The sequence below is a fragment of the Oenanthe melanoleuca genome, chromosome 4 (genome assembly GCF_029582105.1).
Source record: "Oenanthe melanoleuca isolate GR-GAL-2019-014 chromosome 4, OMel1.0, whole genome shotgun sequence".
Lineage (NCBI taxonomy): Eukaryota > Metazoa > Chordata > Aves > Passeriformes > Muscicapidae > Oenanthe > Oenanthe melanoleuca.
Window position 1 is genome coordinate 1922638 of NC_079337.1, and position 22580 is coordinate 1945217.

At 40.3% G+C, this 22580-nt stretch overlaps 1 protein-coding gene across 5 annotated transcripts; it reads left to right on the top strand.

Moving 5' to 3' along the window:
- Positions 1 to 40: 40 nt before the first annotated feature.
- Positions 41 to 22516, top strand: LARP7 (La ribonucleoprotein 7, transcriptional regulator). Of its 5 annotated transcripts, none has more exons than XM_056489899.1 (13): positions 41 to 255; positions 3567 to 3775; positions 4800 to 4900; positions 5009 to 5092; positions 7162 to 7326; positions 7807 to 7915; positions 8519 to 8893; positions 9463 to 9589; positions 11975 to 12123; positions 12919 to 13037; positions 15535 to 15694; positions 17631 to 17722; positions 22138 to 22516. In XM_056489899.1, exons 2-13 carry the CDS (start codon positions 3568 to 3570, stop codon positions 22216 to 22218), a joined length of 1770 nt encoding a protein of 589 aa, XP_056345874.1. In that variant the 5' UTR covers positions 41 to 255; position 3567; the 3' UTR covers positions 22219 to 22516. The 5 variants fall into 5 exon arrangements, with proteins under 5 accessions (XP_056345874.1, XP_056345877.1, XP_056345875.1 ...); XM_056489902.1 differs by having other exon boundaries at positions 64 to 255; positions 8522 to 8893; positions 22138 to 22510; XM_056489900.1 differs by lacking the exon at positions 41 to 255 and adding an exon at positions 295 to 782 and having other exon boundaries at positions 22138 to 22510.
- Positions 22517 to 22580: the final 64 nt, after the last annotated feature.

The following is a 22580-nucleotide window of genomic DNA, read 5'->3' on the forward strand; positions in this document are numbered from 1 at the left end:
CGCCGCGACGCCCGGCGGAGAGGAAGTCACGTGCGCCCAGAGCCCGGCGCGCCCCCGACGCCGCCGCGCACGCGCGGGCGCCGCCGCGGGGCTTTTCCTTTTTTTTTTTTTTTTTTTTTTTTTTTTTTTTTCCCCTGGGCAAGCGTGAGGGAACGGTCAGCGCGTCGCGGCGGGACTGGCGAGGGCGGAGGCAGAGCCGGAGCCGCGGACGGGCCGGGCGGAGCCGAACCGGTGTGGCCGCGGCGGCGGCAGCAGGTCAGTGGTGGGGAGGGGCTCTGGGCTTGCCGTTGCAGCGGCGGCGGCGCAGACAGGGGGCGCTGTCGTCCCCACAGCGGCTTTCCCGCCGCCCGCGCCAAAGCCCCCCCCCCCCGCCACCCCCGCGCGCTCCCCTCACGGCCGGGCGGGGGGGGTCTCTCCCCTCAGGTCATCGCTCCCCTCAGGTCATCGCCGCCCTCAGGTCATCGCCGCCGCCGGCATCGCGCTGTAACCGCGCTGTAACCCCTCTGTAACCCCGAGCCGCCCTGTGCCCGCCCCCGGGCATCCTCCTCTCCCCGTGCCCGCTGATCCCGAGGGCTCCTCGCTGCCCCGCGGCGCTGAGGTGGCTTTGCCCGCAGGTGGCTGTTCTGTTCTGCGGGGTGTCATGGCTTGACGCCTTGTGTTGGGGCTGAGCGGGCTTTGGGCCCCTCAGATTTAGCCTGAGGTTCTTGTTTGAAGTGTTCTGTCGGTAAGATCTGTGAGTCGCTACAGCAGCAGCACCTGCAGTGGTCAGCACCTGTGCAGTGGTAAGTGTGTGGTGATCAGGATAAGTCAGGGCTAGAAAATCCCACCTCACATTGTGGTCTGCCCCTGGTTTGAAGAGTAAAGAAGGTGGTGTTCTCCGATAGATTTTCACTGGTTTTGGTCCAGTGTCACAGATACCAGGGCCGCAGAATACTTGTTCTTTGTAACAAACTCCACTCTGCTTCCAAGTACTTATTCCTTGTGTTTCCCTCCAGCAGCTCTGCTGCTTGTTCAGTTCCTTAATGACCTGGCTGTCCCAGTAGGGAAGAACCAGAAATAACTTCTCAGGTGTTAAAATTCAGTTGTGTTTCTTGTGGGTGAGATGTTGTGAGGTGAAGGAGTTGGGCTGCCCTTTTGGTGTCATACAGGTGAATCCCCATAATCAGTCTGGTACTGGCGTGTATTTTAATTATAACCACAGAATCGCTTTTGTTGGAAAAGACCTCTGAGACCAGTCCAACCTTTGGGCAATCACCATCATGCCAACCAGACCATGGCACTAAGTTCCATGGCCAGTCTTGGACACAAATAAATCCACTTTGCACCTCCTGAGGTGACACGACTAACACACAGGATCTCCTTAAGTGTGGGAGCAGCTTTAACACTCATCACAGTCAGGTGGAAGCAAAGCCTTTTCTGTCTGGGGGCACACCAGTTTCATGGAATCTATCAAATACCTCAAATTGGCATTTAAAATAATGAATTGTGTAAAATGGGAGAGGAAAAGAAGAATTTTCCCTGGTTTTAGGTTCAGAAATTTGTGCTGACCCCCATGTATTAACTCCCGTCCTTTGTTACCTCACTTTGTATAGAGAGAAGTTTCAAGGCAGGGCAGGAACTTCACCCTGCAGCTCTGCCTCTATCTGTGTTGGTGTCAAACTGTTTCAGGATATGTCTTTTTAAGTAATTTCAGGTTTGCTGAATACTTGCATTTATCCTGCAGTGCATGCCTAGGGCTGCCCCTGACGCTACAAAAACATTTTGTAGTACATTTTGAATTCCTCTTTTTTTTTCCCCTCATCCTTGTTGCCCCATTTTTGTTTTTCAAATACCCCAAGAAAACAAACATTTGCATCCATGCTTAAAAGAATAAAGTATATTTTATATCTGCACCCTGTTTCTTCCAAATCTTGTATTGCAGTTGAATTTTATTAAATTTTTATCGAGCCTAAAGAAGTTTCTCTAGATGAGTGTAGAGCTGTGTTATTTTGATTTACATTATCTTTGCTTTCCTAAAGTTCCTTCCCCCTGTTTAACTGTCCCTCCTTTTCTGGTTTCACTCTGGCACAAAGAGGCACTGCGATTTTATTTCTCCTGAGGAGACCTTTGCTTTATCAGTGTGAAGTTTTGACCCTGCTTTTGCTTTGCTCTGATTCTAATTGTTTATCAGAGTGGTGCTGGCAGTGTGAGAGTTGACATGTGAAAACTGCAGGCTGCCTTACACCCGGGCATGTGCAGGTTGCTGAATTCATCACTTGGATTTTTATGTACGTATTAATAGTTGATATTTGCTCTGACTCTGGAGGAGCTTGAAGTACAAAGTAATTTCCTCAAAGCTTCATTTCTAAAACACGAAGTGAGAGGGAAGCCTGGAATGCAGCTTGCAGCTGCTTTTCTTCTAGCTTGAATGAGAACCTCTCTTCTGGGGAGGAAGTCCCAGAGCTGAGTGACCCAAAATGCTTCTTAAAACAAAGCTGTGCTGTCCATGAGCCGCACTAATATGTTGGTGTGGTCCCTTAATGCTGTTCAGCCACTACAGATAATGACATTTTATGTTTATGAACCTGCTGAGCCGCGTATTGTCTGCTGGTTATTAACATAAAAAACGTGCTGAAGGGCTTGAGTGGAGCTGGAACTTGCTGAGCAGTTTTACCTGGCTTATCTTTCCAAGGTAACTGCTGACCTTTCACTATCTTGAGTCCTCAGCTCACAGCGGGGGAGAAACTGATCTCCGGCTGAGGAAGCCTGATTTGCACAATAATTCGGGGACCATTTCCATTTCTGCCATCCTGTTGTCGAGGTGGGCTTCCTCTCTGATGGCTCTGCTCTGGTTTCCCTCTCTGCTGCCTTGGCAGAGAGCTGAGAACTCTTTCATATGGTGATTGCGACATTAATTACTTTAATTTTTGTGTTAATTTAATTTTCCAAAGGCTGTCTGCTTCTGGCAGCGATGCTTTGTTTTGCTTGTGTGAAATGAGGTGCTGAAGTGGTGACTGGCAGTTCTCAGCCTCAGCGAATTGAAACGTGGACAAAAGAGATGAATTGATGCATCAAAATGGTTTTATATTTTTCAAGATGAATCTGTATGTTAAGTGACTTGATTCTAGTTATTCTGGAGTTCTGACAGGCCTGGGTTTGCCATTAGAGACACTTTATTGCTGCTCTTGGACAGGGCCTTGGTAGCTGCTGGTGTGAGTGGTTTGCATTTCTGACATAATAAAGACAATTTTTTAAAAACAAATCTTTCTTTTACCAGATCTGCCATGATCAAGGTGAATGCAAGGTTAGTTTCTGAATTGTGTGGTGCTGATGGGTTTTGTGTGTGATCTTTCTAATGGTTTGTACTGTGAGTTAGGGGGAGTGGAAATAAAATGATGTATCTTTCTTCAATTCTTAGGCAAACAGGTTTATGAGGAGGAAAAATACCTGCTTTTCAGCTTTAGTTGTTGTAGACTCTTTTTAGGAAGTTGCTTTTCTGGTAACAGGGCAGAAGATTAAACATGAACACTTTCCTCTTGAAATAAGGCTTTTGTGTTTTAAGTTTATATTTATGTCTCATTTGACAGAATGACAGGGATGGAGACTGAAACAGAGAGAGACAAAGCCATGGAAGAAGAAAGCACTGAGCAGAAAAAGGAAAGAGAGAAGAAGAAGAGGTCAAGAGTGAAACAGGTGCTGGCAGATATAGCCAAGCAAGTGGATTTCTGGTTTGGTGATGTTAATCTCCACAAAGACAGATTTCTTCGAGAACAAATAGAGAAGTCCAGAGATGGGTGTAAGTTTATTTTCAGTATATTTCAGCAAACCCGTTTCACTTTGTTCTTCCCTGTATTTCTGGCAACAGTGACAGCTTATTTCATGGTGCCTGTCTTCTCCTGGGAAAGGCAGGAAATTTCCATGCTGGAAATCAGCATCAGCAGCTCAGGAGGCAGAACTAGTACTAGATTTTGAAAATTTTGAAAATTTGCTCGTCCTCTTCTCCTGTCCTATCAGCCCTAAGATAAAGACATCTGCCAGGTGAAATGACTGTTTGGGGGACCTAATTTTCTTTTTCCATTTTTGTGTAATTTTAAGAGCAAGCCATGAAACAAGAGTAATTTTGCCCTCTCAGGTAGGTACTGGACTTGTTTTGCAGGGTAGATAAATGCAGAAATTAAAATGCTACTCGAATATGTTGTTAAGCATAGGTATTTTGTTAATTTTCTCTCTACAAGTTTGATGAGAAATTGTGTAATTGCCAGTAGGGTTGCTGCGAATATCTTCAGGCAATTTTTATGTGATTGTTTGGACTTTTCTAAGCCCCACCCTCCTTAAATAATTAATAAAGTAATGAGTAAAATTTACCCTACATTTTCTAGAGGTGCTAGAAATGTCTACATTTTTATACAGACTAGTGCTACATAACTTTCTGTCAAGGTTTTAAGCAGCATGTCTGTTGAGACTGAAGTGCAAGCAGGGGCTCTGTGTTGGCAGCACTGAGTACTTGGAGGAGAGGCATGTTTCCAATGCAATTTTTTTTGTGCTGTAAAACTGCATTAGAAAGGGGGGGTTCTTCCTTTCTCTTCAGACACAACAGTTATCAGTGGGGAGATAAAAGAACAAAATTCCTTTGATATAGGTTAGCACAGAAGAAAATTAAATTTAGGTGTACTTCAGTTTTGATGGTAAAAATTTTCTGTGAATCCTTGTTTAAATACTGTGCAAAGAACTTGCAGATTTTTTCACAAGAAAACAAGGGGAGTAGAACACACCACCTGATTTCATAATTACACCTTTTTTTTTTTTTTTTTTTCCCCTAGATGTTGACATATCACTTCTTGTTTCTTTCAACAAAATGAAAAAATTGACTACTGACGGGAAGCTGATTGCTCGGGCAGTTAAGAGTTCATCTGTTGTAGAGGTATTTAACATCTGACCCCTCTGTATTTGCTGGTGCTGGAAAAATACTGGTGGGGTGCTGAAGTAGGCAATAATCTCATGGAAAATGCTTATTTCTCCCTGCTTCCAGTTGGACTTGGAAGGAACCAGGATCAGGAGACGCCAACCTCTGGGTGAGCGCCCGAAGGACGTGGACAGTCGGACAGTCTATGTGGTAAGGCTGGGCTCCTGGGGGTCCCTGCTTGTTTGTAACTAGCTGTGGAGACTCCATTTGTGCATCAGGATCTTCCTTGCTGCTGCTGGTTGTGCAGCAAAGGTAAAAGAAATAAATTAAGCAAAGGCAGGTGAGCAAGAGCTGAGTGTGACTGTGGCAAGAAAGGGCCGGGATTTCTTGTGCCAGCTTAAATCATTTTAAATGCTGAGCAAAGTGCAGCTTCCCAGGCTGAAAAGGTGCAATTTCAGTGCATTGAGCTATTGCTGTGTTTGCTGGGCTTTTTTAATGCCATTGGAAGAGCATCAGTGGTATTAAGAAATATTTACTAATTATGTTAATGTAGTTAAACATTTGTAATAACAACTAAATTAGCTTCATCAAACAGGATCTAGCTGCATTCCCAAGTTTATCAGGGTACTTTAAACAGCATTATCTGTTTAAAAGATCTGCAAGTGTCTCTGGTTTTGTACACACAAACACCATTCTTTTAAAGGCAGACTATACCTGAAAAATTTTAACTATCCTCCTAACAGGACACTGTCCTGTGGCTACCTGGATACTGGACTGCTTAATTTAAATGAAAATAGCTTGTGCTGATGGGATAAGTCTGCATCTCACCCTGGTATTTCAGCCTTGTCTGAGTGAAAAAGCTGTTACATTATGGAGCTAAGTGGTAGATTGGAAAGATGTCTGATGGTTAAGCTTTTGCTTATTTAAGCCCTGGGCAATTTTATTGGCTAAATTTGAAGCCACTGTGGAATTTGCTTTGTCTCTATTTGCTTTTTATAACAAGTACTATTTTTGCTACGTACCTGTCGCTGTTAGCAGCTGAGTTAGTATTTTCTAGACAGCACTGAGTTTTCTGTGATAAAGACACAAAATAATCATGGCCAAAATGCCAGCCCATCCAGATAAGGAGGAGCTGAATTGCTCCGATGATTCCTTCCTTAACAAAAGCCTGGAAAAGGTGGTTGGCTTTTGTTTTGTTAAATACAATGTGCCAGACATAATATTTTCCTAACTTGATTACAGGGACTGCTTAGAACTCTGAAATACTTAGAATATCTTATCCAAAAATGATATAGACAAAGTCACGAGCTACATTTTCTATACAGAATTCAAGTGTGAGGCTAAATGTTTTGTATATAGCTGGTTTGTGGCAATGGGAGAGTAGAAGTAGTCCAAGTGTTGGTAAATTAAACTTCTCTGGAATTATCTGACTTTTTATATGCTTCACCATAGACTTTACTATTACACTATTAAAATTTGAAAAAATGTTGAAGTAACTGACTTTTCAACTTAAAGCCAAACCATAACAAAATGTTTTTCTGAGCATGGCAAAGTTTATGGGAAAAGAAAATCTGAATGTACTAAGTGTTTCCCTACAAGGAGAACCTTTTAGTGCAGTAACTTGTGAAAAAAAAAATGAAGTAGTGCCGACACTGTTGTTTAGGCAGGAATTTGAGAGTGGGATTTTAAAGTGTTCTGTTGGGTCTAGTGAGAAAACAGTGTGACACGATTCCTGTTTGGCTGGGGACAGGAAATGCTGAACTCAGACACGATGTCTGCAAGCTGCTAAAACACATTGCTATATTAAGGACTTTATAGAAGTAAAAATCAAGACAATTTTGTCATCCAAGAAGCTGCCTAAAAGTTTCTGCTCATCTGATGAGTTAAGCTCTTAACTACTAAACCTCAAAATACTGGCTACTGGTAAAAATTTTATCAGTAGTGACTCTTTACTGTCCTTCAGGAATTCTTTCTGTGATACCTCCCTGCCTTACCACCAATTGAAAAGAAAAATCTGCAGAGGATTGTTTGGGACAAACCAGTCTGGTATTTGCTCCAAGGTTTTAAATTTACCAAGAGATTTTATGTTGCAAAGATCCAGCTGCAGGCGAGGTCTTGGTATCTGTCATGTGAAGAAGATAAGCATCTAAATTAAATTTATCATGTGTTTGTTATGGGTATATGAATAGAGATCTGTTCTCAGGTCACTTTTTACTACCTGAATACTTTGCCTCTCAACGTTTTGACATTAAACTTTAACTTTTCTTTTTCTCCTTTAGGAGCTGCTTCCCAAAAATGTCAATCACAGTTGGATTGAGCGGGTGTTTGGCAAGTGTGGCAATGTAGTTTACGTCAGTATCCCCCGGTATAGAAGTACTGGGGATCCAAAGGGCTTTGCTTTTGTTGAATTTGAAACTAAAGAACAAGCAGAGAAAGCCATTGAGGTGAGTGCTGGTGCCTCTGCTGCTGACATTGTTCCTGGTGTCATGTTGTGATATGAATGGTGTGCTCTTTACTAGGTCATCCATTGACTCTTAGAGAAATTCTGAAAATATCACCATTTAAAAGCTTCACTTGACAGGAGTTAGCTCCTCTTTCTTACTTCCAGACCTACAATCAGTGCCACAATTCTTTAAAGATTTAATTCTATTAATAATCTGAAGACTTAGAGTTCTCTTTCTATATCTTTATAAGATGCCAAATTACTTACAAAAAAAAAAAAAAAAGCCATTTCATTTCTGTATTACAGTAGTGTTTAAATTTCATCAAGCAAGCATGGTCATACCTAATTTTCTGTACTGAAGTGTGCTTTGAAAGTATTTATGTATTGAAATGTGATAAGGATTGCTGGTTTTAACTTGAATGCAGAGTGAACAAAAGTATGATTTTGTAGTATTATGTGGTTCTCAATTTCCTTCTTGTAGTTTTTGAATAATCCACCAGAAGAAGCGCCACGGAAACCTGGGATTTTCCCCAAAACAGTAAAGAACAAACCAGTTCCTACACTGAATTCAAGTGACAACACTGTAGTAGGTAAGTGTTACTAAGTTATTGGGATCATGGAAGTAGTATTAAGTTACTGGGATCAGTTTTGTGCCTCAACTTCTGAAGAGAAAGTTCACATCTGCTGTGTTGCTACAGCAATTTCGTGTCTTAAAAGCTTTTAAGAAAAACAATTTACATGGCTGCATTTAGCCAGCATGGGCTTAAGTATGAAAAATTTACTGTAATGTACAAACCAGTATCACAGATTTGTTGCACCTTCATCACTCCAACATTTTCCCTCATTTCTGGTGGTGTAATACAATTTGCCAGACTTCAGGCACCCTCCCATCTTTTTTTCTAAGACTAATGATAAATCACATTAATATTATCCCCAGGTCTTTGTTATACCAGCAACTGTTAAGTGGAAACAAAAAAACAAAACAAAATCAAACTGATGGTTTTCAAACTGTGCTTTACCCTCAGTTTTTTCTCTTCTTAAAACACCTGGGAGAAACTTTGTGTCCATGTCTTGCATCTCTTCCATAGACCAACAACCCAGTCTAATATATGTGCTGCTTTTATTGTTTACTTTAAATAATCTAATCTAGTGTTTAACCATGGGCAGTTTTAAATATTGTGGTTTTAATCCAGAAGAGAAGAAAAAGAAGAAAAAGAAGAAATCCAAAATCAAGAAAGAGAGCAATGCTCAGGCAGCTGCAGAGCCAAAGGAATCAAACACTAACAATACAACAGAGCCAGTACCAAAGTCTAAAAGACAGAGGACTCCATCAGAGTGTTCTGAGATGGAGGGAACTGAGGCTCCCAAGCAGCCCTCCAAAAGGGAGAAGAGGAAATGGGACAGAACAGAGAGCTCAGAGGTAACCTGGGAAAGCAGGCCAGGAAAGAGAAAAAGAACCACCTCAGGAGATGGTGAGACATCAGCTCCTAAAGTTATGAAAACTGATGAGAAAGATGAAGTTGAAACAGTAAAAGAAGAAACATCAGAAGCTCCTAAAGAGTCCAATGGTAAAAATTCTTGCTTCTTTTAATTATCATTATTGATATTAATGAATGAAATGGAATATTAGATATCCCTTACAGATTAGGAGGTATGGGCTGGATGTAGTGGAAGCTTTAGCTCAGCTTGGGCATATTAGTGCTCCCTGCAGTTAAAATTAAACCTGATAAGGAGTCACTCTGAGAAGGGGAGCTACACAGGGAGTGTGGAAAAACTTGTGACACCCAAGTCGGGAAATCTAATCAAAAGTCAAAATAGTTCAAAGAATTTCATATCAATAGAACTTTTGTGAAGTAAAGTAGGGGTTAAACAGACAGCCTGGGCAAATGGAGACAGCACAAGAATCTAGATAAATAAATTAAAATACAAAAGGGAACAGGTAATGATCCATTTGTTCCATGAGATAAGAAAAGCTGCATTGCAATGAGGTTTAGTGTGAGGAGCAAAGTAAACTTGGGTAGTCAATGACATGAACTCAAAGTAGTTAGTACAAAAAACCAGGAGATTTGAATGTGGTTTTATTGAATGTTAAACTATATATATGAATTATGCTTTCACTTGACCTGTTTTAATGTAGAAGTTTCTGCAGAAGAGAAAGACAAAAAAGACACATCTCTTTCCAAATCTAAAAGGAAACACAAGAAAAAGCACAAAGAAAGACACAAAATGGGTGAAGAAGTCATTCCCCTCAGAGTACTCTCCAAGTAGGTGATATAAACTACCTGTTTTCTGTGATATTAGTGAGTTTTTTGGGGGTTTTTTTCTCAATGGTAGTAGAAAATGGTTTACTGTTTGTAAAGGGACCTTCCTGATGAGAGACCACTGCTAACAAAATTCCCCCAGATTTTTCCAGTTGTCCCACCTACTGTAATTATGAAATAAATTTTTTAATTTTGTTTACGACAAATTATCCCTTGGGAGTATTCCAAATATTGTTGCTTTGTGGCATCAGTTTTAGTGTTTGTTAAATGTTTGGTTTTTCAGGTTTTCCTGTGGTACGCAGCTTTTCCATCACTTGTAGGAGTTTAAGTCACGTGTTTTGTATACTTTATTGACATTTTATTGCTCAAAAAATTTAATTCACCATAATTCAAATTTTGTAACTTATTTATTCCTGAAATCTTGGTATGACTGACAGTCCATCACCATTGCTAAAGTGCAATTCCAATTTTTATACAACAGAGTTGCATATTAGCAACAGTATTAGCCTGTAGCAAGAAGATTGAAATAACAGGTTTTTTTTAATTTTCGTTGCTTGGTGTGTAAAATTCTGCCAACTTTATAATCCAAAAGTGTTGGTTGGGCTTTTAGGAGTCACCACAACTAAAACATGGAAGCACTTACTTTTTAGGCATCCAGCAAGTACCTCCATGTTAAAGTAGAGGGGGTCCTCTCCGCCTTGTGCTGCAAAATTGTGCTTTATATACAAACAAATCTTTTCATAATTTTATGCATTTCTGTAGAAAAGTGTTGAGGTTAAAAGGATTCACCACCACTAAAACATGGAAGCACTTACTATTGTGAACCAAAGCAAGCACATCCACATTTAAGTTGTGGAGGTCCTTCAGGGGAGAACGCAAAATTTAAATTAAAACAAAACTCAGTAATAAAAAGCATAGATGAACATTTCCTGTAAGAAGCCTTTGACGATTAGGATCCACCGCCACTGAAACATGGAAGCACTTACTTTTTTAGGCAGCAGGTACCTCCATGTTAAAGCAAAGGGAGACCTTTAAAATTAAAAATAGCTTCAAATGAACTTTAGATCTTAGTTCTTGGTAGAGATCCGCTTACAGCTTAACTTTTTCCCGGATTTAAAAACTTTCACGATCTAAAAATCTTCAGCTGAAGTGCCGGCCAAAAAAGTACATAATCCCGGATGGCGTTTCAGGATTGCGATCAGGATTCACCTCTACTAAAACATGGAAGCACTTACTTTTTCTTTATCACAGAAAGCACCTCCATGTTAAAGTAAAAGGGGTCCACATAAAAAAAAAAAAAAAATAGAAGTTATCGTCGCAGCTTGTCCTCTGCCATCGGCATTTTGAACAAACTGCAACACAAACAAGAGTTTTGGTTAAAAGTTATTCAAAAGTAGCAAAGCGGTAAAATATTTAGAGAGTATAAGCATTGCAAATACTTGCCTGACTCATGCTCCAAGATCTCCTCTTCCTTCCAAGTGTGTTACAAAGTTCCTCCTTGAGCTTATATTTATACCAAACCTTGCTATGGGATGGTGTTGCCTTTTTATCTCCAAGAATCATTACGTGGGTCTTTTGTTATTTTAATGCCTTTGCTCTGCTGAGAATGTATGATCCTGGGTGAGTCTGGATGCTTTTTTGAAGTATACAGTTGTCACTGTTAACAGCTAAAACCATTACCACAAGATATCCTCCTCTTTAAAAATCCTCTATCAGCTTGTTTGATAGCACAGATTAGGGTAACAATGAGTCGTTCTCACAGTGGCACTGCGGGCATTGTGTTGCTGTGGAGCAAAGCTCTCGCTGTTTGCAGAAACATCTCCATGTTAAATATATGTAAATATATAAATTGCTTCCATGGGGGGGTATTTTTTAACCAAAATGCATTTGAATAGTGAGGAATGTCCTTATCTCGGTAAGATTTTTGGTGAGTTTAACCAGTTGTTGATTTTCCATCAGTGATTTTTTTTCTAGAAAATGAATGACTGATTCTTAATGTAGTGCCGCAGGAGTGGGTTCACTGAACTAATTCAGTGAATTGAGAGTTCACTGTGTCTGAATTAACTCTGAATTTGGTGCCTGTGCTCTGTGTAGTTTCAGTGGAAAACACAGTTTACCAAACTCTTCTCTATGCTGTCTGAATATTTAAAGCAAATTTGAAATCCTCTCTGTTGGAATGATAGGTCAATGGAGCAAAGTCATGGGAAATTGAGTTAGGGACAAAATTCAATTTGACCGAAGTGCAGAGGTATCTCCAGTGGCAGAATGGTCTGCACTGTTCACCAAATCCACCTTAAGCTGTTTGTAACCTGTAAAATTACCATTATGTTTTTAAACACCAGTTTCTTGTTAGCAACTGATGTCCTGTGCCTGTGTTGCTGCTTTTAGGACTGAATGGATGGATTTGAAGCAAGAATATTTGGCCCTGCAGAAAGCCAGCATGGCCTCCTTGAAGAAAACAATGTCTCAAATCAAACCTGAGCCCGTGGGAGAGATGGAGACGGAGTCTGGTGTGCAGAAATCTGAAAATGACAAAAGTAATCCTGTCTTGTTTTCTTCATGTTTCTTGTATGCAAACACAAGTGGTGCAAGACCCTGATCTTGCAGAGACACTGCCACAAGGGTTTGGGTTTTTTTTGTAAAATGCTGCTGTTTTCTCCAAATGTTAAATAGTAAAAGTAACCCCCTCCCTGTATTTCGGTGGATTTGGGACTAAAGAGTTATGTAAATAAATACTAAAGTGATTTCAGCATATTTCAGGAGCACTTCCCAGTTTTACAGATATATTTAGGTAATTGCATTTGTAAAGCCTCCAAGTGGTAAATCAAATTTCAGCTTTCTTAGTGCTGCAGCTTGGGCCCGACCTGCTTGGGTTTAACTGTACCAGAGATATTAAAAAAAAACCAGCTTGAAATTGGGGTGTATCTGCTCTATGTTTGTAGTTAACTTTCTACCTTTTTTTCAGAGTTCTTATTTATTGTATATGCTCTGAATACTCTCTGCCTGTCTTCACTAACCTCAACACTGCTGTTCCAATGGCCCTCTGCATGTTTTTAATCACTAAAACTGCGAGGTTATTATTGGTGCAATATAAAATGTCGTCATAGGAAGGACCCTGTGGACTGTAAGAATTTCTCTAAGACACTTTCTAGAGGTTGTTGTTTTGTACTAAAATTGACTTGAATTTATGGACAATCTTGATCCTTCTTTTAGTAAACCTCAATCTGCAGTAACAATATTTAATTGTTACTTCTGTGCTTTCAAAATGTCCTAATTTTTTGAATCTAATAAAAACTTTTTTCCCGCCCCCACCTCGTTTTTAACTTGACCAGCCACCAGTGAAGACTGTGCCCCTCCCGCCAAGGCAAACACAATGGGGCCTCAGTTTGTCAGCGGAGTAATTGTGAAGATCATTAGCACCGAGCCCCTGCCGGGCAGGAAGCAGATCAAGGTAATGCCTTTGTAACCTCAGGGTAGCTGTTAGCCTTTCCTCTTACCCTGCCCCCCACATGGTTGAATATGGAATACCATTTCACCCAGTCTCACTGATTTTTTTGTTTTTTTTTCTTCATCTATTTGGCCAGTAGCTGAGTAAAAATTCTTTTTTAGTATCTGTAATTACAGAATTTTCAATGGCAAAATAGGCTAAAATAGGATGTTTCAAAGTAAAACCAAGCCTTTAGTGTGCTTGGAGCAATGTCAAGTTTATAATGAAAATATTGAGGAGAATAAGCAATGCTGTAGTGCTTTTCAGTTTAAAAAAAGGATCTGGAGCCTGCTTCAGTGTTCTGCATTTGTCACTGTGCCAGTCATCCTGACAAGGGAGCTATAAAAGTATACGGGTGGGGATTTTTAAATGTTTATGGTGTTTATCATTAACGGGAATTTAGGGGCAGGAAAGTGCTCTCTGCATGAGAAACCAATTTTTTTTTTATTTCAGAAATAATTTTACAATGACAAAAAACTCCATTTCAGAGAGAGTGACAGCAGTGGAACTTGTTGATTCGGTCTCTTTTTTCCTGATGCAGGTGCTCATTTTTCTCGATTTAAACAGTGGTTAGGTATCTTTAGTTTTGTGTGATGACACCAACGAAAAGTTACACACGTAATTTCTTTTTAAGGAAAGGACCAGTTTTGAGCTGCATCCTTTTGAAATGGAAATATTAAGAGTTTTCCAAAGGAAATAACAAGCTTTTTCCAGATCCTGAATTTTCGGTTAATGTTACCCAGGACTTTTGCATTCCCAAATTGCACTTTAGGATGAGTAACATCTGGAAAGAATTTAAAAAACTTCAACTCAGGTTGGTGCAGATGTCCAGCTCACTCAGGACAATGAGGGAATGGTTTAAAATGCCAGTTCTGATACTGTTTATCAAACGTTTGTAGCTAGGGAGGCCATTTCATGTCCCAGACTGCCTGCAAGTGTGTGAGGCTTGGTGTGTACATGAACCTAAGCATCAAGAGAGACTCTCTCACTGAAAATCCTCATCTCCTCGTGCTGGGTTTTCACCCTAATCAGCCTAACGTTTCTGTGTGTGTTTGAAGGCAGCTGTCTGAGTGCTGGAGACACTGGGAGAATGTGCTACAAGTTGTGCCTGTAACCTTTGAGGGCCTCTGACTGCAGGATAAACCTCACTGGGTCACACCTTGGTGTGCTGTAGGCAACAGGAAAGCTTAGAATTTAAACAGCAGAACATTTCAATTCCTTTGGTATTTCTTTCCTTTTTATTGTTTGGTTTTTTGTTTGCTTGTGTTTGTTTGTTTTTCTGTTTGTTTTTCTGGCCATACTAGATTATACCTTTGTGGAAGGCAGAAATCCAACCAGACCTGGCTTTGCTGTGTTCCTGGGCTATCAGCTGCAGCAAACTGCCACTAAGCAGTGCTTCCAGGGCTTTTTCCCCTCAGACTTCCAGAAATGACCTGCATTTCTTGTTGTAGGAAAGCAATTATGCATCTCACATGACTTGGAAAGGTCTTTGCAGTGTAGTTTAAATATTATTTTGATGTTTTAATTTTACACTTCACTGCTTCCCTATTTTGCCCTTAAGGTGCTCCTCAGAGTTACTAACTTTTCCCAGCTCCAGGGAACTCTTCGGTTTGCTTTAGTTTTCCATGAAGTGATGACTTTGGGATAACAGAATAAGGCTGGAAAGTACCTTTTGTTGGCTCTCAAATGATCTTAACCATGTTGCCAATTAGTTTTTTGTTTTGTTTTAAGGCTGCCCTTGGTATTGGAGGGTTAAAACCAGTGTGTGATTACTGAATAGAGGCATCTTACTTGAGCTACCTGCTGTGAACAAAATTGACTAGGAATGTGTGGTCCTTCTTAATTTCCCTAACAGCAGGAATTACAAGTGAAGTACTTCATCTGCAAGAGCATTTGTGACTCTTCTCCCTTCAGCTGTCAGTGAAAATTTTCAGGCAGAGGTCACTTCATAAAGATGGGAGTTGTTTTACTACTGCTCTTTTCTGAAATAATCTGCCATGCATGAGCTTGCTTTTATACATTTAATGTGTAGAATCAAGTTTGATATTTTTCTTTTAGGCTGAGCTCTATCAACGTTATAGTGCACGGTTTTTACTTTTGAAAATAATCAGATATAGTGTTGAAATAAACGGGTGATGCTCCATTAGTAAAATTATACCACAACATTGCCAGGAATTACTGCTTTAAATTGTTAATGGGAGGGCAGGATGAAAGATAGATGGGTAGATGTTGCAGGCTCATAAATCAGAATTCAATTATAACCTTCTTAGGAAAAAATGTTAATTCAAAACTCTTTGACAAGAGATTGATGGATTAAATGACAAAGTTCAGTCACTGCCTCCTACTTCATGACCTTTTTGAAAATGTTAATGACCTCCAAATGGAATGGTCAGAAGTCCCTCTTTTTAAGTTCTCTTTTTGAGGGCTGATTTATGGTGTGTGTTGTCTCATGCTCTGACAGGATGCTCTGGCAGTGCTGGCTGAGGTGGCTTATGTTGACATGCTGGAGGGAGACACCGAATGTCACGTTCGTTTTAAGACTCCTGAGGATGCACAGACTGTCATGAAATCATACAAAGAAATACAGATCAAAAACAACTGGAAATTCGAAGTTCTCACTGGTAAGAGTTCTTTTTTTCATGGAAGTACAAGGGAAGCCTTAATTACTGTGAAAGCGACTGTTCCTGGTGAATTTATGGATATATTCAGTTATCTCAGGAGAAAAAGGTTGCATGTTTAGTTGCTATTTTTTCTGAGGGTCTTCTCATTTTGCAATTACTGTGAAATTGATAAAGCTAAAAGGGATTTTGTGCCACCATTCAGAGCAAAATGATGATTTTTGCTTGCTATTACAAAATTCTGTTCTTTTTAGATTGATTTGCTTCACTTTCAGTGGCAAAGAGCTACAGAACTTAATTCACATTTCAGCTTTATGAATAGAACATTCTGATAATGCAAAAGAGTTTTAAAGGAAGACTTTCTTGAAAATACTGAGCATATGTGTGAAAAGACATGGCAAGGATCTAACAGCATGGATACACTTAAAGTGGGTTTAGCACTTACCTACTAATTGATCTTTATTTTTCAGGAAGTTGAATAATTTAGGCCAGAATAAGAAGTGTTCTTAAGAGCTCGGCTTTTCAACTTCATTTTAATGTGTGTTATTTCTTTCTGAAATTACTGTAAATTTGTATCTTGTATTAGACTGGATTAGTTTGCCAAGTGTGGAGAAGCCTCTTTGTGGAATTGAAGGACAAAAAAGTCTGTCAAACTTTGTGTATTCATAAAACTTTTGTGTTTGAGAGATGCACCAAATTGCAAATATGGGGAAAAAACCCAGCAGGTTAAACAATCAGTATGAGGCTACCTCATCTGTATTTAAATATTTTACCCCACTCCTGCCTAAATCCTCATTTAGGACCCAGTCTGGGTGCAGGGATGTAGACGCCAGTTAAGGACTGCAGGAGAAGCTTTGATGGAAACATTAACCTTCATGATCATATCAAAGTTAATTGAAGTTTGAGACTCAGTGAGTGCTGCTAATGTCATTTGGAGATAGATTTGTCTCCTGTGTGCTCTGTGTTTCAGAGATCCAGAAATAACCTTAAATTTTGTGTTCTACAGCTGTGTGCTCTGTGTCTGTTTGTTTCTGGTTTTGTATCCTTACATAAGAGTGTAGTAGGAGATTAGGAGTAAGTACTACATTGTAGGAGCATTCCATTCATAGTCTTAAGATTTATTTTTTTTTTTGTAACTGGCTCATTGAAATGAGAATGGAAAAGCTTTCCAGGAATGCACAAGGGACTCACAGTAAGGACTTTTGTTTTTCTTGCTGGCAGAAGGTGAGAGATGAAAAGTAAAGAATCTTTAATGTTCTCTACAGCAGGGAATAAAGATTTCCCAGTAGTATTTTACTTTTCAGGATTTGACTTTAAGTATCTTCAGCTTGGCATCTAGCAAGATGGTGAGCATCTGTGATCACATTTAGATGTTAACTTTTGCAGGAATCTTCTGAGATCATTCAGAAACTTCCCTGTGGCTGAAGATGAACCCTGAGACCATGCAAAATGACATCACAGAATTCCCAATGTGATAATTGCATCACAAACTAGATGAACAGTGGCAAACTGCTGCTTCCCTGCAAAGCAGCTGCTGAGAAAATGCCCGATTTTTTGCTTTTGTGTTGTTTAAATATTCCTGACATCTCATGAAGTCCCCAGGCAATGGTTTTTATGAAACAAAATAGTCTCACTTGTTCTTACAGTAATTCCTTTTTTTTTTTTTTTTCTCCTGTTTGGTAGTTGTTTAAAATGTGTCAGAGGTTGAGTACATCAGTAAATCAAAGGGGCCTGCCTGTGCTGTAGTTAAACTTCGGCTAAAACCCAGCTCCTTTTGCTGATGACAAATTGAGAGCAATTGCAGGCATTGCAATTAGAGAGCAATTCTATATGGCTTCTGTGGATAGGAAATTTAAAACTACTGGGGAAGTACACGTTGGGTTTCCCTAACAGGTATTTTCATGTGTGTTTACCTCCTCAATGTCAATTTTCCCCCAAGGTGACAATGAACAACGTTACTGGCAGAAGATTTTGGTGGACAGACAAGCTAAGCTGAACCAGCCTCGAGAAAAGAAGCGGGGGACTGAGAAGGTAACCTGCAAATCACAGCTTTTTCCTCTACAGCCACTGTTGAAAGCATGACACTGTTCATGCATTGCTCCACGTGTTTTGATACTCTGTGTATTTAATTCTGTTAAATCACTTCCTGCTGACTTGGCAGCAGAGTTTTGCAGCCTCGAAGTAGAGAGTGTGGCTGCCCTGCTCCACTTGACAAGCACAAGGTTTGTCATTACAGGGACAGTTGGAGAAAGTTAAGTCCATGACTAAAGGCCTGAACTTAATTTGTAAGCTGGATTTCTTTTGAAACTGTCTGGATGAGCTCATTAATAAGTAGTCTTGAGGTGCTCTAGTGAAAACAAGTCTAATGCTACACTCTTAAATCTCTACTATGATCCAGAAAATAATTTGCTTGAGAATGAATGTAATTTTTCCTCACAATTAGCATTTTTATGTGTGCTGTGGTGAATGCTGGTGTGTTCCCAGCGTGGTCAGGAGCTCGTGCACCAGAGTGACTGCTCTGGTGCCAAATCTGGGTGCTGCATCCACAACTGTACAGCTTCCAGTTCCAAACTGGGGAACTGCAGCCTTCTCCTCACAGTGCCTGTGGGGCTGCAGCTTCGAGGGAGTGTTGCAGTGACCTTGCAGGCTGCAGCCTCTACTCCAGCCCCATCCAGCAGGTCTTTCAGGCTGAAGGGTTCCTTGATTAAACCAGTCAGATCCCTGACTTGACAGAGAGGAGCCAGAGAGTATTTCACAGACATTTTATTGCCAGGTTTGCTTCACACACACTCCAGATAAGGTTTCTGAGTTGGCTTTAGCCTGAATTTTTTTTTGCTGTGGCTTGCAAAACTTCAGAATCATCTGACCTTAATTATTTGTTGTTGACTTTGGAGACTCTTTGTTTCCTGGACGATAGGAAAAAATTTTGTCCCATATAAACTGGAAAATAAATATTTCGTTGACCTCAAGGAACAGCAGTTGAACAGGTCAAAACCTTATTTTGTGCAAGGCATATTTTGCATGTCTTATTCTGTTTGTGTGAATGTTCTGTCAGAGATCCTACAGACAAGTAAGTTGAGTTTTTTAAAACAAAGATGTACATAAAGAGTTGGCCCAAAGGTCTTATATTTAATTTTCTTGAAAGCCTAAAAATGGCATTGATTCGAGACGTTGTTATTTAATATAGGCAGAAAGAGAATTTGAAAACCAGAGCTTTAGAACATTTTTCTGATTGCTTCCAGTTTTTGGTTTTTTTTAATGTACTTTTACTTTTTTAAACCAAAGGTGCTATGAGACCTTTGACTTGAATTTTGACTGTAGGAGCCCTTGCTCTCAAGTTTCTCCATCTTTTGAAGGTTGGTATTTGTTGACCAAGCTGGTGTAAATTGGGCAGTAATGTACCTCACCTAGGCTTGCAAATACAAACTGTCTCGGTTCTGCCTAACAATGGCAGCACAAGGATGCAAACTCCTACTCCTTCCCCCTGCCCATCACCTTGCCACACAAGGAGGTGTGAACTTCAAAGCCGGGGAATTCTATTTAAATGCTAAATGCTGTTAAGCAAAGCATCAAGACAAGAATGCCTCACAGCAGTCAGTATGTCTTAACCCCTTCCTTACTTTTTGACAGGCTGTATTCCTGAAATATAGACTGCTAATACAAAATATTTTTCTGGTTATTAATATTTTCCCATTTGAAAATTTTCCCTTAGTACTTCCAAGGTGATTTCTTTTGAAAGTCTCAAAGGTAGAAAAAAGTAATATAATAATTAATAATTAAACATTTTCATTAAATATGCCATACATGTGCCCTTCTTGTCAAGATTTTGAGTTGAATTTTTTGCCTGTTAGCTGCTTTATGCTTGAAATTAAGGTATCTAATATTTTCTTTGAATCAGTGTTGAAATGGATGGACTGCATCCCATCACAGGCAGCACACAGTGTTTGAGTTTAGGCAGTTTGAGATTTGTCTCCATGTTTTCTGAAAAGCCCAGACCTACCCGGCTTTCCTCATGATAAGGGTTAAGGATCACTGCAGCAGATGGCTGGTGCAGTGCCCAAAATCAAAGCAAGTGGTAGAATTTTACTTCCTCAGGCATAGTTCCTATAATAAACCAGATGTCCAAGAAAGAGAGATAGGATATCCAAAGTTCCTTAGAAAAGGCCTGGCCATCCTTCGAAGTGAAAAAGGTGTCCAGTGTCTTTCCCCCAGGCTTGGTACAATTGTCACCTTTCTGCTCCCCTCTGCCACCCCCTCCCAATCCATCTTCCCTTTTGTCTGTTTAACTGCCTGACAAAACCATCTCCATGATTTACTGATACAGATGGAAAACTTCCAGCCAGAACTGCTTTTTAGGGCAGTGCCACTTTATTCAGACCTAAAGCAATTCATCAGTCTATAGCCTTAAACTCCAGACCGGTTGGAGTCTCCCGTTGCCAAAGCCAAGGCGTGAGTGCCTGCAAGCTTCCAGCTTGGATTCTCATCTCCTGGGGGGAGGTGCTGCTGAACCTCGTTTGCACCTTGGAGCCCCTCCACGGGGGGAAGAAGGAAGTTTAAGAGGGTGAGAGGGGTGGTAGAAGTGAAAGGTATTTGTTGAGGGAGTGAGAATTGAGTATTTGTGAAGGGCGGAATAATTTGGAAAAGGAGGACGAGGGGAATGTCTGGGCACTCTCCTGATGATGCCCGGGCTCCTGGGCTGTGTCCTTGCAAAAACGGGCAGCTCCCACTCCAGAACACCTTTTCCTGGTTCTGTGACCCTGGTGTCTGTGGAATGGCTGAATCCCTGTTTGGATTCAGGACTGGCGCTGTGCCTACATTGTACTGGATGTTAGAGCTTCCCTTCCCGTGTTTGTCATTCTCCATCCCGTATGCTGAAGGAGTAAACCACTGTACTGTGCTTCCTCTTAGGGCTGAACTATTTTAAACTGGCTTTTTTAGCCACCAGAGAATAAAGGTTAGCCAACTTTAGGTCAGTTTTATTGCTGGAAACTGCCTAGGAAAGTCTCAAATCTTGCCTGCCATAGTGAGTGCAGCAGCACCACGTCCACCTCCATGCTGTGTGCAGGACTCAGTTGTATGCAGAAGTAATACATAATATGATTTGTATGTGAAATCGCTCAAATCTGGCACACTGGACTGCAAGTGACCCTTCCCCATAATACCAGCTAATATGGTTGAGTAGTCCCCAGCAGAGAAGTTACTGTGGATTTTTGGTTTTTTATATTGTTTTGTTTTTTGAGTGTTTGTTTTTGTTTTTTTGGTTGTTTTTTTTTTTTTTTTTTTTTTTTTTTGTTTGTTTGTTTGTTTTTGTGGTGTTTTTGTGTGTATTTTTGTGTTACATGTGAGTGTATTTTCGTGTGGTTTCTTGTGTTGGTTCGTGGTTCCTGTGTGTGGCTTTGTGTATATTGTGATGGGTTTTGTGGGTTCTGTACATGCCTTTGACTGTTGGTTTTTGTGGGGTTTGGGGGTTTTATATATGCTTTTAGTTGTCTTCATGTACTGGAGCTTTGGAGTTGAGAAGTTCGGGAGAGTTTTGCTGATTTTTTTTCAATTTCAAATTTTTTTGTGGGTGTTTTTTTTTTGCAGATTGCATATTTTTATGGGTTGGTTTAGATATTTCCTAGTGGGTTTTGGTTTTTTCTGTTATTTTTAGTGAGGCTGGTGGGTTTTGGACAGGGGAGTTCTGGTTTCTGTATGTGCCTTTGAGTGTGTTCATGTGTTGGATTCTGTGGGGTTTTTGTGTGCCTTTAGGTGTGGAGGTGTGTTGGCTTGTGGTGTTTCTCCAGGAGCCTTTGTGTGTGTATCCTTGTGTTGATTTGTGGGTTTTGTGGTTTGTGTGTGTAGTTTTGTGTGCATTCTTGTGGAGTTATGGGGAGTTTGTGGTTTCTTTATGTTCCTCTGTGGGTTTTAGGGGTTTTGTGGGTTCTGTGCATCTTCTTATGTGAGTTGGTGGTTACAGTGTCAATGTTTTTGCCTGGGTTGGGGAGATTTTTTCGTGGCATGTGGATTTTGTGTGTGTCTTCAGTGTGTTTGTGTGTTTATTCGTGTGTGGGGTTTATGAGGTTTTTTATTTTATGTGTGTTTTTTGTGGTCTCCGTGTGTGGTTTTTCTGGAATGGATTTGTGTGGAGTTTCTGTGGTGTGCTGGGGATACATGGGTTTTTTTCCTGTTTAAAATTCCACAATATTAGGAAAGCACTTTTTTCTTTTTTTGTGTGTGTGGTTTAACTTTGTTTTCCCTACAACAGTAGCAAAATGAATCTAATAAAAGGATAGAGTTCTTTAAGTTCCTGTATGAGGCTGTATTTTAGGATTTTGAAATAGCAATGTCAATGTCTTCAACCATACTGGGACGAAAGGAGGGATAGAATATATCCTTGATTGTAAGGTCAAATCCTAACAATATAGTTTTCCTCTAATTTTCCACATCATTTTCCCTGCTTGCAGCTGATTGCCAAAGCTGAGAGGATGCGACTGGAGAAGACTCAACAGACAAGCAAACACATTCGGTTCACTGATGACAACTAACCAGGGTTGATGGTGAGCCTGGAAGTGAACTGTAGGTATTCCAAACCAAGCAACCAAAACCAGCCCTCACAACCGCTGCTGCTTACAGCAACTAAACCCGGGCCCTTGGATCCATAACTCTGCAGACTGCAAGTGTGAAGATGGGTTCTGAATCCCATTTCTAATAGGCTGAATGTTTACTGCTTCTGAGCCCTTAGGTAAAGCTTTTTGGAACATGTGTGTTATGAGATCTTCCTTTAGTTCACTTCCAGTTTGTTGAGATTTTTTTTTTTTTTGTTTTTTGTTTTTTTTTTTTTTTTTTTTTTTTGTTTTTTTTTGTTTTTTTGTTTTTGTTTTTGTATGTTTATACACTAGGTTATAAA

Excerpts from the sequence above, each read along its gene's own strand:
- LARP7 (XM_056489899.1), top strand. The coding sequence starts at position 3,568 with ATGACAGGGATGGAGACTGAAACAGAGAGAGACAAAGCCATGGAAGAA. Across the intron at positions 4,901-5,008 it reads AGAGTTCATCTGTTGTAGAG|TTGGACTTGGAAGGAACCAG; the intron begins GTATTTAACATC and ends CCCTGCTTCCAG. Across the intron at positions 8,894-9,462 it reads AGCTCCTAAAGAGTCCAATG|AAGTTTCTGCAGAAGAGAAA; the intron begins GTAAAAATTCTT and ends GTTTTAATGTAG.